Here is a 16,907-nt window from a genome sequence, read left to right as displayed (position 1 = left end):
TACATGTTTACAGGGCCTTTGCCCTGCATAACTGTTAAGGAATAGAGGTGGGCACGCTTCTGGCATCAGGCTTGAGATGCCCACAGTCCGCTCTTCGCATGGCTGAGGATGGACTGGAGGTCCGGCACTTTCCACACTCTGCCCCCAGAAGGCACACTCCACCCCTGGGTATCTAAGCATCTCGGACACGATCAGTGATCATTATAATTCAGAACCACACCACATGGTGGCTGAGCCAGACGCTACGGCAACCTGGGGAATGCAGCCATGTCCTTGAAGGAGACAGCGGAGAGGATAACCTTCAAAGGGGGAAGGAATTGGAGAGCGAAGGACAGGAGGAAGGAGGAGGCCCGAAGGTCATCCCCACATCCCTTAAATGTGGGGAGAGGGCACATCATCTCATTCTCAGCCTAAGCTAGGCAGCCCCTCTGCTGGACTCCTGCCAAAACCTCAGGATTCATGGGTACCATGAAATGAGGCTTTAGATTCAATATCCCACGAGAAACTCTATCAGAAATGGGGAGATGAGGAGCAAGGGCAAGTTACCTTGGAAAGAATATACTTCCGGGCAGGGGTCTGCCCCTCCCCAGAGGTGGTAGCCTTCTGTCCCTTGCTACAAGGAAGAGTCTGGAATGGTCACAGCCCATCCTACCACCTCACACCTTTAAAACCTAAGAAACTCCAGTGTGAGTTAGAGAGGTCAAGGGGCAGGGGTCACCTTCATTCCGAAGGACCACCATGGAAGTCAGGAGTCCCTGGCATTCTCTGTTCCCTGACCTTTGGAGTGGTGGATTGCCACCAGATCTTGAAGCTAGCCTGACTGAAGCTAGTCTGACTGACAGTATTCATGGCTATCAGAATATGGACTACTAAGCAGGCTGGGGCTAGGGATTTTCCAAACATGTAACCTAACTTTAAATGTCCCCATTTGGTACTGCGGTAGTTTGAATGAAAACAGTCCCCATCAGCCCATAAGGAGTGGCACTACTAGGAGGTGTGGCCTTGTTAGAGAAGGTGTGTCACTGGGGGCGGGCTTTGAGGTATCAGATGCTCAAGTCAGGCAGTCTGTCTCACTCTCTTCCTGCTGCCTGCCGATCTGGATGTAGAGCTCTCAGCTACCTAGGTCTCCAGCCTGTGTGCTGCCAAGCTTCCTGCCCTGATGATGACGAATTAAACCTCTGAACCTGTAAGCCAGCCCCCATGAAATGTCTCCTTAGAAGAGCCACCATGTGCATGGCATCTATTCACAGCAATAGAAAGAAACCCTAACTAAGACCGGAGCCTAACTTCAAGTCACTAAAGAGGCAGCACATACCTTAACTTCAGGAAGCTCCAGAAATGCCATGTACCTTCAAGTCACCTCCAGGGATGGTGTCCCTTGGCTCCAAACCATGGCCCCCAACTCTAGTGCATCTTGGCTTAGAGCAGAGGTGGCACATACATTAAACAGATGGATAAACACACAGGTCCACCCTCAGGCTACAAATGAGTAAACAAGGTGGCAATGAGGTGACCCGCCCATCATCCCACAGTGCATGTGTGTCATTCTGCTCCTTGCAGACACTCGTCTGGCTCCAGTCCACAGCGTGGCCTCCTGGCAAGAGTGACCTGCACTCAGGGTGACAGAGGCAGGTGGATCTCTTGTGAGTTCAAGACCAGCCTGGTCTACAAAGCGAGTCCAGGATAGCCAGGGCTACACAGAGAAACCCTGTTTCGAAAACTAAGAGAGTGAGCTGCGATTTCTACATCGTCTTATACTCCACCTCTGTGTCGAGAACCCTCCGGGAATCTAACAACCTTTTCACAGGGGTCGTCTAAGACCACTGGAAGATGCACAGACATTTCATTACGATTCATAACAGTTGTATTATGAAGTAGCAACAAAAAACACTTTTATGGTTGGGGGTCACCACAATGAGGGAACTGTATTAAAGGGTCACAGCCTTAGGAAGGTTGAGAAGCACTGCTTTAACCGCCCTGAGGCCCGATGTCTTGGCAGGAGTAGAAGCCGTATCTGAGCTGCCAGCCACAGGGGCTGACACAGCCCATCTGTCAACACTCATCAGACAGGAGAGGCATCTGGGATCTCAGGCTACAGCTAATGGTAGCCCAGGACCGAAGCATTCTTCAAGCTCCTCGGTCAGTCCCTGCTGGTACCCCAGGAGCCGTATGCTGTGGTGTTGATTTACTTGCTTTGTGGCCTTGCTCTTGGTGGGGGCAGAGAGCAGCATGCCATCACCCTTTCTAAATATTACAGCTCTGCAGAGAATTGAAGAATGTGACTCATCACCCTTTCCCTCTCCAGCTAAGAACTTCAGGCCTCTCTCTGGTGATTACAGAAGGGAAAACAACCCGAAAAGCCCCTGACCGCTGGCTACTGAGACACCACAGCTGTCTTCACATCATTCCACTCACTCTTTAACCCACAGGAAGCACATACCGTCGCTACCCTATATGCAGATGGGAAAACTGAGGTTCACAGTGGGCTGGTGCCTATAACCTGCCTCGTTCACACAGCCAGTACATAGCAGAGATTTTTAGCCAGGACCCAGGCCTAACCTCTGCACCCCATGGGTTCTCCATGGGCCTGGCCCCCTTGTGTTTTGTTGTTTGTTTTGTTTTTCAAGACAGGGTTTCTCTGTGTAGCCTTGGCTGTCTAGGACTCACTTTGTAGACCAGGCTGGCCTGGAACTCACAGACTTCCACCTGCCTCTGCCTCCCAAGTGCTGTGGTAAGGGCATGTGCCATCACCGCCCAGGTCCCCTTGTGTTTTTAAACTATGATGTTTACCATTACTCCCCATTCTGAAAGTTCCCCCTCCAAATCTGAGACTAGAGTGAGCATGTGCCTCTTCTACAAGGCTGCATCCAGGCTAGGACCCAAGGAGAGGACCCCAGCAGGAGGTTTGTATGACTGTGGTACTCTGATGTGTGTTGTAGAATCTATCCCTCCCTGGGGACTTAAGATTCTGTCTCCTTGAGCACCGCAGCATCTTCATTTTTCTCTCCTCCCATCCCTTTGCTGATTGCTGCCATCGATCTGGCTTTTCCTAGACAGAAACATCCACTGTGACAGGGGCCTGACTTGTGCCTGGTGGATACCAAGATGGCCCTGAAACTTTCCTTTTAATGACGCGTGGTCACTGCAGGGTCACTGCCAGGAGTGGGGACAATGGTACCCGGAGATTATCACTGTGAACCGAGCAGGTCTGGGTACCCCCCTGAGCAAACCTCTTTGCCTGACAGCTGAAGCTAAGAACCCGTGCCGTGTTTCTCAGAGCTGGCTCTTTCCGGATTGTCTGTGCAGCCGTCGGTGGAAGCTACCAGAAGATCTGCTGAGCTCAGAGTAGCTAAAGAAAGCACCTGTGTTCCCCGCTGGGGACTCAGTCAGGATTGGTGAGGCTATGAAGACTGGATGGAGAGAGGGTCTCAGGGCCCAGCTCTGACAAGTTGAGGCCATTTGAGGAGCACCCCTTCCCTTTTCAAGCCTCTTGCAAAGCTATTTCTTCCACTGTCCCTAGGTAGAGACCTCAGATCGTGTGAGAGTCCTGGAGTACCTCGGCCATGTGGTTGGAGACACAGAAAATATACTGCTACACACACACACACACACAGAGAGAGAGAGAGAGAGAGAGAGAGAGAGAGATCTCACTCCTCCCTCTCCCCTGGGTCTCTTTCCTCACAAGCTTCCTCTCAGAGACCTTGTCCAAACCACTCTATCTTCAGACAGAAACATGTATTCAAAGTCAGAAGGTCACAAAGTTTGCTGGGGACAGGTGTCCCTCTTAACCAGATGCCGACCATGGATAAAGAGTAAATCTCTGGGCCTTAGCCTCCTGGTTTCCTGCACAGTGGGGGTGATAACACATCAACCTCTTGGCCTTGTCGGGACCATAGGAACACAAGAAAGCCTGCAGGACGTGGGCGTTTCACAGGCAGAGGAGCCAGCGTGCCTCACAGGGCCCAGGCCCATCAGTCACATCAGACAGCCTCCGCTGCACCTCAGCCAGGTGGCCATCTGCCTGCGAGACCATGGTGGCTACTGGCCATCTTGGCCACATCATCCTGATATGGAGCATGGATGGGCTATAGAGGAGCTACAAGATTCCCCCCAGACAAAGCACAAATGTATGGTGCATCTATACTTCCCCTCCAAGCCTTGGCCTTTGGGTTTTGAAATACAGGTGGGAGGGGTGAGAAATGCAGAATGGTAGTCTCGGGCTTCAGAGCACACCGGGAAGCTCTATGGATCTGCTGGTTCTACAAGCAAATCACAGTGTGTTTCCTCTCTGTCTCTGCCGACAGCCAAGATGGGGGCAGTTCGCATGATCCGGTGGCTTCCTTGATTGAAAACAGACCTAGCCTCCCTTTGAGGACTCAGGAGTTAGGAAATTTTGCCCAGGAAGAAATAAGTTTCCCAAAGCTCACGGTGGCTCCTTTTCTGGGCATATGGGAGAATCACCAGGCTCTTCAGAGCCATGGCGGGTGGAGGCCACCTGCACCGCTGGTGTCCCTGTGGAACCCATAAGCAGATTTTGCACTCTATTAACCTATATCTGTTTGCACGTCCCTGCTGTCAGCGGCTTCTGGGTAGGGAAGGCAGCCAATGCGCAGTGGAGGCAAAGTGGGGCTTTGGGGTGGGTAGACTTGCTGGCTGCCAGGCCTTCAGCCCAGGTCTCAAACATCCAACTGGATCTATACATTAGGAACACCGTTTGTGCTTCCTGTAGGGATGTCAGAGGATCAGTGACGAGGTGGGCAAAGCCTGGAGTGGCTCGCACGCATGGGTTTAGTGGACATGCAAGAGGCTGGTAAAGAGGACTATCAGGAAGAGGACGTGGGGGCCCAAGGAATGTGTTCTGTCTTTGTCAGATGAGATGTCCCCCAATAGCTTATCTGCTCCTTTTCTCCCCCTCTTTCTCTATCCTCTCTTGCAGCCTTCCTGACTACTTCAGATTAAACAGTGCTAACTCCCCAAGCAAGCAAGGGCTCCACAGCATCAGGCTACCCCGTTAGGCTGTGCCCCCTTTAAGGGGAAGAGCTAAGGCTCTTTCCATCAGGGTCCAGCCCTCCCACCCTGGCTTCACCCCTACCTCACATTGTCATGTTTCTGGATGTAAATCTTGTGGAACATCATATCCTCCTGCTTGGCATTGATGTCTGCTTTCATCTCCATGGCAACATGACGGGGAAGGACAGACAGCAGGAGACGCTCCTGAGGAGGGAAGCAAATGAGCTTGTCACCATTCCTCCCACATCTCCAGTGAGTCCCCTGTCGCCCATGCCCGTCCCCCTGCCTGCAGGACCCAGGACAAGCTGCCAGGCTCTCCTGAGACCTACAGGCATAAGAGCTGTGTAAGGAGAGAGAACAGCTGGAGTCATGTCCAAGGTCCTCTAGGATACCCCTTGGTCCACCGCCTAGCTTGCCTCCATTCTGCTCTGGGCAGGGCACTCTGGACAGGGCCTTGCATATCAAGCAGCTTGGGTTAAAACTTTAAAATACTCCGTGGCCTTGGTCAAACTACTATTGACAGCATTAACTCGACTCATTCAACAAGTCATCAAGTGTTCATAGATGCCTACCACAAGTCAGGCAGATTCCGGGTGTAAGAATGAGAGCCATGTGCCTACAAGTAAGCAAAGCTCCTCCGGGGGGCTGGGAGCAGCCTGCCTGCCCTCGGCTGGGAAGACTGCCGTCATTAAAGAAGGCTTCGTGACATCCAGAAGAACCAAGATCCTCCAGAGCCCTTCGATTCCAAATGGGAGGCAGTGGCCCAAGAACCACAGAAAAGAAAGTTAACGTTGAGGAACCAAGAGAAGGTAAAGCCAGTCACAAGTGTTCCGGGACAGAAGCAAAGGGATGGGACAAGGCCACACTGTGGCAAGTCATGTCAGCTAGTTATAGAGTCTGGACGTCATTCAATTCCTAAGTTTTCCCTCCGAAAACTTCAAGGGTGCTTCAAGGTACCCACCTGCCTCCTGTGCAGAGTGGCTCTGTCTGAATGCCACAGCCTTGGCTCGGGGCCAAGCCCTCTGCCAGGCTCACACACCTAACCACTCTCTCCTCTCAGGCCTTTCCTTCTGGCTGCCTCTCCCGCCCCTCATTCTGCACTGAATTCTGGGTATCCCACCAATCAGGTAGCCCCGAGACCGTCTTGCTTCAGTATCCTTTCGGGTTCCTCCTCCTCTGGGTGCCCAATGAAGCATGCCCTCCTGTCCTCAAACTACTCTTGCCTCGGGGAGCACATTCACTGTTGAGCTGTCGCTGCCATCCATCAACTCTAATGTCACCTCCACTCATAGCCAGCCCAGGGATGACTGGTTTCCAAATGCCCACCTCTGTGACATCACATCCCCAGTGACATTCACACTCCCTCCCCTGCCTTCCCTTGACTTTGCAGAGGACACTGCCATCCTGATTCTGTAGAAACTGCTTACGGTTCTAGAACTTTCCTCTGGGGTACATTCCTCTCCTCTCAGTCCCAGGCCAAGCCCTGGAGTTCAGCACTGACCTGACTGGCTCTTGAATTTGTCTTTTCCCTTCTACATCCTGCTCCAATGTTCCAGCGCTGGGCTCGCCTGTCTCTGGGGTTCATGCTGAACCACTCTGACTCCATGCCTTCCCCTCAGCCCTCCCCGTTGCCTGGATAGCCTAAATCTCTCTAAAACATGGTACTATAGCACTCCTCTGCTTAACATCACCACAGCAAGCAGGATCCTGGGCCAGCTAAACTCATCATTCCTTATTCTTTACTACATACCCCTGCCCTCCCGCCTGGCCCCACTCTCTACCCAGCACCCTTCCTCCACCCTGTTCTAGCTATAGGACCAGCCCATGCCCCAGCCTGACCTCCCTCTCTCTCTGCTCTAGGTCCTCCCTGTCTCCTCAACTCTTCCCTGGGCGTCCATGAATTAAAAGTTATGTTCTACCCCAAATATAAGAACCATGAGCACTTTCTGCAGCTCCTGGAACTTTTCTTGCCTTTGTGTATAAGTCTCTGAACTGGGACCAGCATCTTTATATGCTGCAAGCTATCCTCTTGCTCAGGATGCCTGTTCCTAGCAGCTGCCCAACTCTGAGTCTTCTTTTATAGAATCACTGATTCTCTGGTATGTCAACAGCCTTTTAGCTGTCCTCCCTTCTGGGCGGGAGCCTGTCTTATCCAGTGCCACAGTCCAGTGTCCTGTGTTCTGTTGTGAAAAATGTAGCTTTCTGAGGTACGTTTGGCCTCCCAGGCACATATCACAAAAGGCCACCTCACATGTACTAAGGTCTCAATAAGCAGCTGCTGGTGAAAGAGACATGATCTACTGGGCGGTTTCCATGGCGTGAGATAACTGGGAGAAAGCATGCTCTAACTGTAAATGCCAGAGACTGCCATACATCCCGATACTTTCACACCAAGGGTTAATGGTATGAGTAGGGGGAGGAACAAGGCTGAGTGCCTTCATAAGATGGAATTTAGGAGCTGAGCTGAGACCCCTCCCCAAAAGCTCCCCTACATAAATTTCTGGCTCTGGCTGGCTGAAAGCAAGCTCACTCTCCCACTTCTTGACCTTAAACATGGTGAGGCCTTCCATAAATCCCTCTGGACTTCAGTGGCAGCAACAGTCTGGCCAGGATCAGACCAAGTAGAGTGATGAGCTATGAAATGGTAACTGTCTGAGCTGCCATTGTGGCTCATGCCTGTAATCCCAGTCCCTGGAGACTGAAGGAGATGAGAAGAATTCAGACCAGTGTGCACCACACAGGAAGACCCTGTCTCAAAAAACCATGACAGCTATCCTGTCATGGGAAAGACAGGGTCCAGAGTGACCCTGTAAAATGGAAGCCAAGGAAGGTGTCCCATTCTCAGGGGAGAGGTGCTGGAGCTGATAACAGGAATAAGATGAGGCTCTTGAGGAAGGTGGGGACTTAGTGGGGTGAGCCGGTGTGTGGGTAAGGAAATGGGAAGACTCGAGGGATACTGCTGAGTAGTTTCCTTCAAGAAGCTGGGCCAGGCAGGAGCCCAGGCAGGGTTGAATGAATGGAGGCTGGGGGCAGGGCTGGGGCTGTGTGAAATTCAGCTGGGAGGGTACCTGTGTAGCAGGCATGAAGAATCTGGGCAAGCTGAGGAGATGCCTATAATCCCAGGATCTGGGAGACGGAGGCAAGGGAAGCAGAAGTTTGAGGTCATCCTTAGCTAACAGGTTCAAAGCCAGCCGGGCTACCTAAGGTTGTGTCTCCAAAGTGGGGAAGCAAGAACAAGGACAGCCAGACTTCAGATTGGTCAGTGTCCATCGGGCCCCTGGCAAAACACCAGAGCCACACAGGCAGTGTTAGAGAGGACAGACAGGGACAGGAGGACCCGGAAAGCTCACCCCCAACCTGGCCATCTGGATGTCAGCAGCTATGCTACCGTAACCATCTAGTATGCATCCCTACTAGACGGAGACACCCACACTTCAGTGAGCAGAGCAGCCACAGTGTGTGCTTTTCCACTCTCCTGGCCATTCTCTTCCTGTCTCCAGCCCAAAGAGAGTCCTTCTGTGCTTACATCTGCCACGGGGCCTGATGGCGTGTGGCAGACAGGAGGCCTCTGCCAGTGTTTGCTGAGAATCCATGGAGAGGACCCAGTGGTCTACAGGAACTTCCAGAGTCATGCGTGGTCCGAGAGTATGGAGAGCCATCGCCCTGCTCACTGCCCTCTGGGGATTCCCTCAGCTTCCCTCTGGTGCTGCCACAGAGGCAGTGTTAGAGGAGAACAGGGACAGAGAGCCACCTTTCCGGGTTACACACAGGAAAGGAGCAGTGGTGATCCAGAGCTGGACCACAAAATAAGACCCCATCCCTCAGGGTGAGCAAGAGCAGCTGGAACCTCGATGCCAACCTGAGTCCCCACCCCACCTCATCCAGGAGAAATTCTGAGTGTTTTCTCTTGGCCCAGAGCTGTGGCCTTGTCAAAGGCTAGGCTCTTTGGTTAAGTGTAGTCTGGGGAGAGACAGGACCATCTTCCTTCTTTGACGTATCCACTCCCAGAACTGAGAGAGGTCCAGGCACCCAGAGGGCCCATAGTGCCTGTCCCATCTCCACTTCCTTCCCCGGGGCAAATGCCTCCATTCAAGCTGGAAATACTGGCTATTTTCACTTCCTCAACTCCTGGTGGCTCAGGATGGAGGAAGGCTTTTGTCGTTTGACCACAGGGCCACAGAAGGGGACCACAGGCAAGGGGCAGGAAAGGCCAGGAAGATCCTACAGAACCCCAGAGTTGAGCTCCTGTGGGAGGAGGGGCCGGGCAGAGCGATGGGCATGGCCTTGGAGGACAAGCCGAGGCCCAGCCAGCTGCTCCCCTGTGCAGGCCTTGGCTGTGGTCCAGGCCTCCTGGCTGCGCCTCACTCACCTGCTGCTGGTTCTCCCGCTGCGAGTGGAGCCGAGCCTGGATACACTCCCGGGTCTCCTGAAAGGCCTGTCTCTGGGAGACCTCAGCCGGGTAGTGAGTGCAGACACCCACGATGTTGGTGCAGGAGAAGATGAGAGCATTGGAGACAAGCTGCAGAGGGAGAACACAAAGCACAGGGTACTCAAGAACACAGCAGGCACCGACACCGGAGCCCTGCCCGACCCCCGGCCCTCCAGATCCCAACGTGCAGAGTCGCCCCTGCTCCCCGCAAGTCCACATCTTAGCACATTCACACCTAGCCACTGACCAACAAACACGGATGTAGCTAACACAAGACTAGAAGGAGTGAGACTTAATGATTCAGATTTTCTGATGTTCTTGAAGACCTAAGCTTGGTTGGCCTGTGATGGAGGCACGCTACCTAAGGAACACAGGGTCCCTAAATAATCATTTCAAATATGCCAGAAATATCACACATTTAAAAACCTTACTGAACAGGGCAGGGGGTATCAATGAGAAGGCCCCACAAGGGTGGTGGGTCTTCACTTTTGAAAGCGTGAGTTGATTTAGCACGAAGGGGTACCTTCCCAGAGAGGCCCTGATAAAAACTAGCTCCCATTGAGTCCAGGCCACAGCACCATGGTCACCACTCTGGGGAATGAAACTGGCCCGGCGGGGGGGGGGGGGGGGGGATGAGGGGAGGCTCAATTCCTTCCTCCCCAGGCTTCTATTCTCTGCACCAGCCCAAGGTTCCTGACAGCCCCAGACTCCAGCATCTGCCCTCTCCCTACTCCCCATGGACCCCCTGCTCCATGCTGATGGAGATGTGTGTGGGAAAGCATTTCTATCCTGCTGTTCGGTGGACCCAAGGCTCGGCTTCTTTTAGAAGACTAAGGTAAAACAAAATGATACAGCAGAACCCGACACCTGCCCCCCCCCAAAAAAAGGGCAAGGAAATGTCACCCAATGAGCCCTGTGAACTGAGGTTCTTCAGAATGAACTTGGCAAGCAAAGCTTCGTGGATATGAACACACTGAACCTGGTCCTATCCTTGCTCTGAGACACGTGGTCTAGAAGCCAGGAGACAGGCTGAGGCCTTTAGGCTATGAGGGCTCTGAGCTCCACTCCACTCGCACTCTTTAGCTTGTTAATCTCAACCTCAGAGCATTAACCCACCTTTCACTGTGGCCTTCTGGCCCCTGAGGAGCCAGCCCTGGCCCCCAGTCCTGAGTGAGGAAGGTGCTTGTCCATACGGATCTCTAAAAGCCTTACTCAGAGATTTCCCCCACCACCAGTGGGGATAAACAGGAACCCCAAAGTCATCTGGGCCTTGCATCGTCTCTGTCCTTGACTTAGATCTATGTCCTACGTGATCTAACCCCTGCCACACTCTGAGGTCATGTTGAGCCTCACCCACATCCTCCCCAGCCCAGTGAAGGCCCAGAGGCCATATGGGCTCATGCTGGCTGTGGTGCCATCTGTCTCTAGAGCTGTCCCAGAGTGTGTCTGCCCTGCTCTACAAAGAGAATATCCTCTCCCATTTCACAATCTGGCGTTCCTGTAGCCCAAGATGGCTCTGAACCTCATGGCAAGGGCAGGCTCAGGTGACCAGTGGCCCCAATTGCTGGCTAATGTTACCAAATGTCGATCCAATGTTACCAATGCCCATCCAAACACATCCAGATCTGATCAACCCCTGAATCCTGATACTTTATGCAAAGACATGACATTGGGAATCTACTTAGGACAAGGGAAGCTTGGCATGGCAGCTAGCAAGCCACCTAGAAAATGTTACATAAGGATGCTCAGGTTCCCCTGAGATGCCCACTGTGCTGGTATGAGGAGGTGACTGCATCTTCAGGAGGGATACCTCACGAACCGGCTTAACACCTTAATGGAAAGAGAGGCTTCCCTTGCCTCTCCTCCCCACCACGTGAAGATATGTGAACCCCAAAGAGGATGCTCAGCAGGACCCAGCTATGCTAGCAACCTAATCCCACACTTTTAATCTCTAGAATGAGAGAAACAAAGGTTTTTACAAGCTGTCTAGTCTATGGTATTCTGTTGTCGCAACTCAGATCATCTAAGACTGAGGGGATACGTGATTCAGAACCGAAGAACCAGCAATATAAAGCAGAAACCAAAGCACATCAAGGAAAAAAAAATGTGTACATAAGTGGAGGAATGAGGAAGAGGCCTTTGGATAGGTTAGGTTGTGCTGGGTGTTGAGGAACGTGTAGTAAGCCCATCCATCATGAGAAGCACATGGTCCTTGAGTAAACAGCTCAGATTCTCCAGAAATCCACGGAAGGAAAAGATGTAGCTCAGGCTGGGAGAGCCAGACGCAGTCCTTATACAGTGGGAACCCTTAAAGACTGTGGAATCAAAATGCAGGATGAGCACATGGCTTCCGTGACTCATAAGGGCACATTCAAAGGGAATAGAAGGTAGGTTAGAACCCTGCGACACAAGCCAAAATATGAGAGACCTGCCTGAAGCTGCAGCCAGGCAAGGCAGAGCTGACACAGAAGAAGAACCCTATGACAAGAAAGGAGACAGTTCAGGAAAAAGGAGACCACGGCCTTCAGTACAACAGGACAGTGACCACGAGCCAAGACCCCAAGAGCAGGCATGCCTCTGGGAAGTCACTGGGGCCACTGAGCGATAGGTTTAGAGATGCCGAGGTGAAGGCTGAAGGGTGTGCTAGCTAGGGGAAGTCTGTGAAAGGAGACAGGGAGATGGTAGGTGGTGAAAGTGAGAGCAAGACAGAAAGAAACTGGAGAAGATGAAGAGCTGACTGAAGGTAAGCCAATGAGCTGTGATAACAAAACCCAAGGGGAGTTATCCCAGTAGCGGAGGCTGTTTCAACCTCAAAGCATTTCTCCATATTAACAGAACAAAGCAGAAAAGCTACATGGTATTTCAGTAGTTACTGAAAAAGCACTCAACAAAATATAACATTACATTTATAACTTGAGGAAAAAAAATCCCCACCAAATTAAGACTGGACGTTAGTCACTTAATCTGATCAATGATACATACAGAATCTTATAGCTAACATCCTTCTTACTGGGAGAGACAAATGTTCTCCCCTATGCCTGAAAAAAAGATAAGTGTATATACCCAGTCATCATTTCCATTAATGGTGGCGGAGGCCTCAGACCATGCAATACAGTAAGAAGAAGAAAGAAAGTCATACAGATTGGATGCAGCAGTGTATGCGTACTCTGAAAGCCTAGCTATTAAAGAGACAGAGGCAGGAGATCAACAGAGTCCGTAAGTTCAAGACCAGCCAGGGCAACATAATGAGACCCAATGAAAGGGGGGCAGAAAAGAAGCACATATTGGAAATAAAATGTAACACTGTTTATTTGAAGACAGCATAATTGTCTATAAAGAAAATTCCAATGAATCTAGAAAACCATGACCAAGATTAATATGCAAGTTTAGAAGGCTTAGGCCATAAGACTGATACAAAGTAATTGTTTTCTATACACAAGCCATGAGATATTAGAAGTAAAACTTAGGAAAGTACCATTTAAATAGCATCAAAACCATAAGATTATGTACACTATATATCTAACTAAATGTTAGAACACTGATGAAAGAAACATTAAGACATTTTTTAAATGGAGAGGTGTACTTTGTATTTGAAAACATACAGATGTCAGTTTTTACCCCAAGTGATCTTCAGTTACAACATGATCTATCAGAACAATGAAAACAGGCAAAATAAGCCAAAGTGATTTTGAAAAATATGCAGCTGGAAGATTTGAAGTACTAAGCTTCAATATTTATTATAAGGCTTCAGTAATTTAGAAACTGTAGAGGCACAGGTCAATAGAATAGAATTTAAGATAAAATTATATATTAACGGTTGGTTGAGTTTTGACAAAGATAGGCAATTAAAGGGAGAAAGATGAGCCTTTTCAACAAGTGAGGCTGTGATGGTTGTATACATACAAAAGAATGGAACTGTCTCACACCATATATAAAGGTTAAAACAAAGAGGAGCAAAGATATAAGTCTGAAAGCAATTTGCTATAAAACTTCCACAGAATAGCAGAGGAATGCATCTCTGTGGCTTTTTAAAGACAAGTGTAACATATTCTCCCTCAAATGTAAATCCTAGCTTTAAAAAACAAAAGATGTATTTATGAACATATACAGGTGCTTTGTCTGCATATAAGCCTGCACACCAGAATCGGGCAATGAATCATGAACCACCATGTGGTTGCTGGAAATTGATTCCTGACCTCTGAAGGAGCAGCCAAGTATTCTTTTTTAAAGATTTATTAATTATATATACAATGTTCTGTATGTATGTATGCCTGCACGCCAGAAGAGGGCACCAGATTTCATTCTAGATGGTTGTGAGCCACCATGTGGTTGCTGGGAATTGAACTCAGGACCTCTAGAAGAGCAGCCACTGCCCTTAACTATCTGTCCAGTCCCCTAGCCAAGTGCTCATAACCATCTCTCTAGCTCATAAATTCTAGCTTCAATTTTTTTAGATTTCTTTGTTTAATTTTGAGTATCTGTAGAGGTCAGAAATCTAGAAAGGGCCCACAATAAGGGGGAAGGGCAGAGGCCTCAAGTCAGAAAGGGGATAGTAGAACGCATGTGATATGAAAGTAGAGGAGGAACACTGGGGACTGAAGGCTTAAGTGGGGGAGGGGAGTTAGAGAGAGGAAGAGGTAGAGAGCAGATTAGCCAAAATGAAAGATGTGAAAAAAAGCCTTTTTGATTTATAAGTTAATTAAGAAAGAAACTTAAAGATCTTGAACTGTGGTACTCTGCATAGGTAGACAATGCTTTCCCAAGAAGACATGGTTATTAAGTGAAAACTTGTGTTGGGTGTGGGACAGTTTCCTATAAGTCATTGTCAGGGAGGCTCCCAAAACAGCACAGGCTATTGGCATTGCTCTTCCTTGCCTATCATAACCCTCTTGCTGACGGAAAAACCCATTTTGGTCGAAGGACATAGAGACATTGAGCAGAAACTGTCCTGGATGAAAACTTCCTCCCAACTGGCTACTTTTCACAGTGCTGAAAAGTGCTGTACAGGGCACTGGAGGAGAAAAGTGATTAATAAACATATCTAGTGGTGAAGCCTACGTGCTACCATTCTGACCTGCTAGGCAACATGTTCCTATGAACAACTGTGGTATGACTGTTACGGGGTAATCAACCACTTTCTGGTTGGATGTGAGGTCTGCACCACAGGAGGGAATTCATGCCTGGTATTGTAAACCTGGTTAAAAAGCTCATGGCTAGCCAGGTGCCATGACGCACACCTGTGATCCCAGCACTCGGGGAGGCAGAGGCAGGCGATCTCTGTGAGTTCAAGGCCAGCCTGGTTTACAAAGTGAATCCAGGACAGCCAAGGCCACCCAGCGAAACCCTGCCTCAAACAAACAAACAAATGGAAAACAAAAGTTCATGACTGAGGAAGTCACGGTCCTAGAGGGGAAAGCTACCACTATCGTTTTATTATGTAGACTTGATGTTAACCCGCTCTCTGAATACTTCTGTCGACACTCATTTCTAAGTGCTGCTGTCAACCTTGGTCAGAAGAGTTTCTTTTTGCGGTGGGAAGCAGCCAGTACAGAGATTCATAACCGTCAAAATGCTGAGAGGTATTTTGCTCAGTCCAAAATGGAACATTATCACACCCCAACCTCAGCCAAGGCTCAGGGAACGTCAAGGAAGGAGTGGAAAAGAATGTAAGAGCCAGGGGATCAGGAGGAGTTGTGTGAAAGGCTGTCTTCTGGATATGACGCCAGCCCTGTTAACAGCTACCCACGTCAGACAATAACTACAGTGTGCATAGGTGTATACAAACACAAAAAAATTGTCAAAAGCTAAATACTAAGCATTTCTGAGATCATGTGAGGCAGTTTGAGTGAGCGATGTCTCCCAGTTATTTAAACTCCTGATGCCCAGCTGATGGCACTGCTTGGGGAGGTGGCGTAGCCTTGCTGGAGGGAGCACATTACCAGGAGCAGGCTCGGACGGTGTATGGTCTGGGCCCCCTTCAGTTTTCTTTCTGCTTCGTGTTTGTGGGTGAAGATGTCATCCCCCAACTCCTACTCCTGCTGTCACACCCGTCTCCTGTTTCCATGCCTCCCCTTGCCCTGACCCTGTCATGGTGGACTCATCCCTTTTGGAACCATAAGCCAGAAATATTTCTTCCACAAGCGCCCTTTGGTCATGGTTTCACTATGTAACCTTGGCTGACCTGGCACTCACTATGTGGAACAACTGGACTCAAAATCATAGACATCTGCCTGCTTCTGCCTCCCAAGTGTGGAGATTAAAGGCCTATGCCACTATGTAAAAATATCCTTAACATTTTTTTTAAATCTTCATGGCCTTATATTTGGCAACAATTCCTTAGATATTACATCAAACATGCAAATAATCCAAAAAAGACAAAAATGAATGCTATTAAAATTGAGAACATTTTTTTTCTCAAAAAGGTTACGGAAGTGAAACAAGCCATAGAATGGGAAAAAAATATTTGTAAGTAATAAATCTGATTAAAGCATTGAACTCAAAATCTATAAAGAACTCTCAAAAATCAAACATTAAACAAATAGCTTACCTTTTAGAAGGCGGGGGGGGAACCCTAACCTAATGGTTTATCCAAGAGGATGGAAGGATGACAAATGAAGACCTGCAAAGGCACTCTAGCCACATCAGTGGCCACCAAGGAGATGCCAACTTAAAAACCAATTAGCTACTGTATGCACCATTAGGACAGTTAAAGCCGCTGTAAGTTTAAAAGGAAAGAAAAGATGGAAGCAGTGCTACATCACAGACAGAGACGACAGAGCCAGAAGTCTTACATCTTGATGTTGAGAATTACATGGCCATTTCTGCAAACAGCTCTGCAACTCTGGGTGAAGTTAAATGTGTGCTTGCCATGTGACCCTACTCTTAGGCGTTTACTCAAATGAGATGAGAAGTTACACTGATGCAGAGAACCTGCGCTTGCTTGTTCATGAACTCGGCTGTAGAAAGGAACAAACCTGCTATGCCCTGCCTGGATCAACCCAAGCACACTCTGCTAAAACGAAAGAGGCAGATGCCAAGCCCTGTGGGCAGCCTGGCTCCATAGATAGGACGTTCTGGGAAGAGTATAAAAACAGGGACTACAAACAGATGCATGTTTACATGGGGCAGGAATAGGGTTGAGTGTTTTCATGGGGCAGCAGGAGGAAATCATTTTGGGGATGACAGAACTGTTATGTATGTGCTGGTGCGTACATTTCTATAAGCACCTGTTGAACCCACGACACAAAAATGGGTGATTTTTACCGTATATAAATTGTCTTGTTAAAAAAAGAATACTGAGTCAGATCTAGGAGAGAGAATATGAGGGGCTGCTGGCCAGACAGAAAAAAAAAAAGGGGGGTAGGTAGGTTTTTCTCTTTCTAAGCCCAGAAAGAGAGGCCAGAGCGGGTTTTGAGACAGGACTCCAAGGTGATTATCAGCAGGCTGGGGCTATAGCTTATAGGTCCTA

At 49.4% G+C, this 16,907-nt stretch overlaps 1 protein-coding gene across 1 annotated transcript in view; it reads right to left on the bottom strand.

Moving 5' to 3' along the window:
- Positions 1 to 16,907, bottom strand: part of Adcy5 (adenylate cyclase 5) — a 144,349-nt gene that overhangs the window by 43,503 nt on the left and 83,939 nt on the right. The window contains exons 3-4 of the mRNA XM_055625232.1: positions 9,380 to 9,529; positions 5,093 to 5,214 (exon numbers count right to left, since the gene is read on the bottom strand). Coding sequence (XP_055481207.1) covers positions 5,093 to 5,214; positions 9,380 to 9,529 — 272 coding nt within the window. The remainder of the gene's footprint in view (positions 1 to 5,092; positions 5,215 to 9,379; positions 9,530 to 16,907) is intronic.

Source organism: Psammomys obesus, unplaced genomic scaffold (assembly GCF_907164565.1).
Source record: "Psammomys obesus unplaced genomic scaffold, mPsaObe1.curated_primary_1811, whole genome shotgun sequence".
In the NCBI taxonomy this organism is placed as follows: Eukaryota; Metazoa; Chordata; class Mammalia; order Rodentia; family Muridae; genus Psammomys; species Psammomys obesus.
The sequence above is the reverse complement of the archived record's forward strand: the minus strand, read 5'-3'. Positions and strand labels throughout refer to the sequence as shown.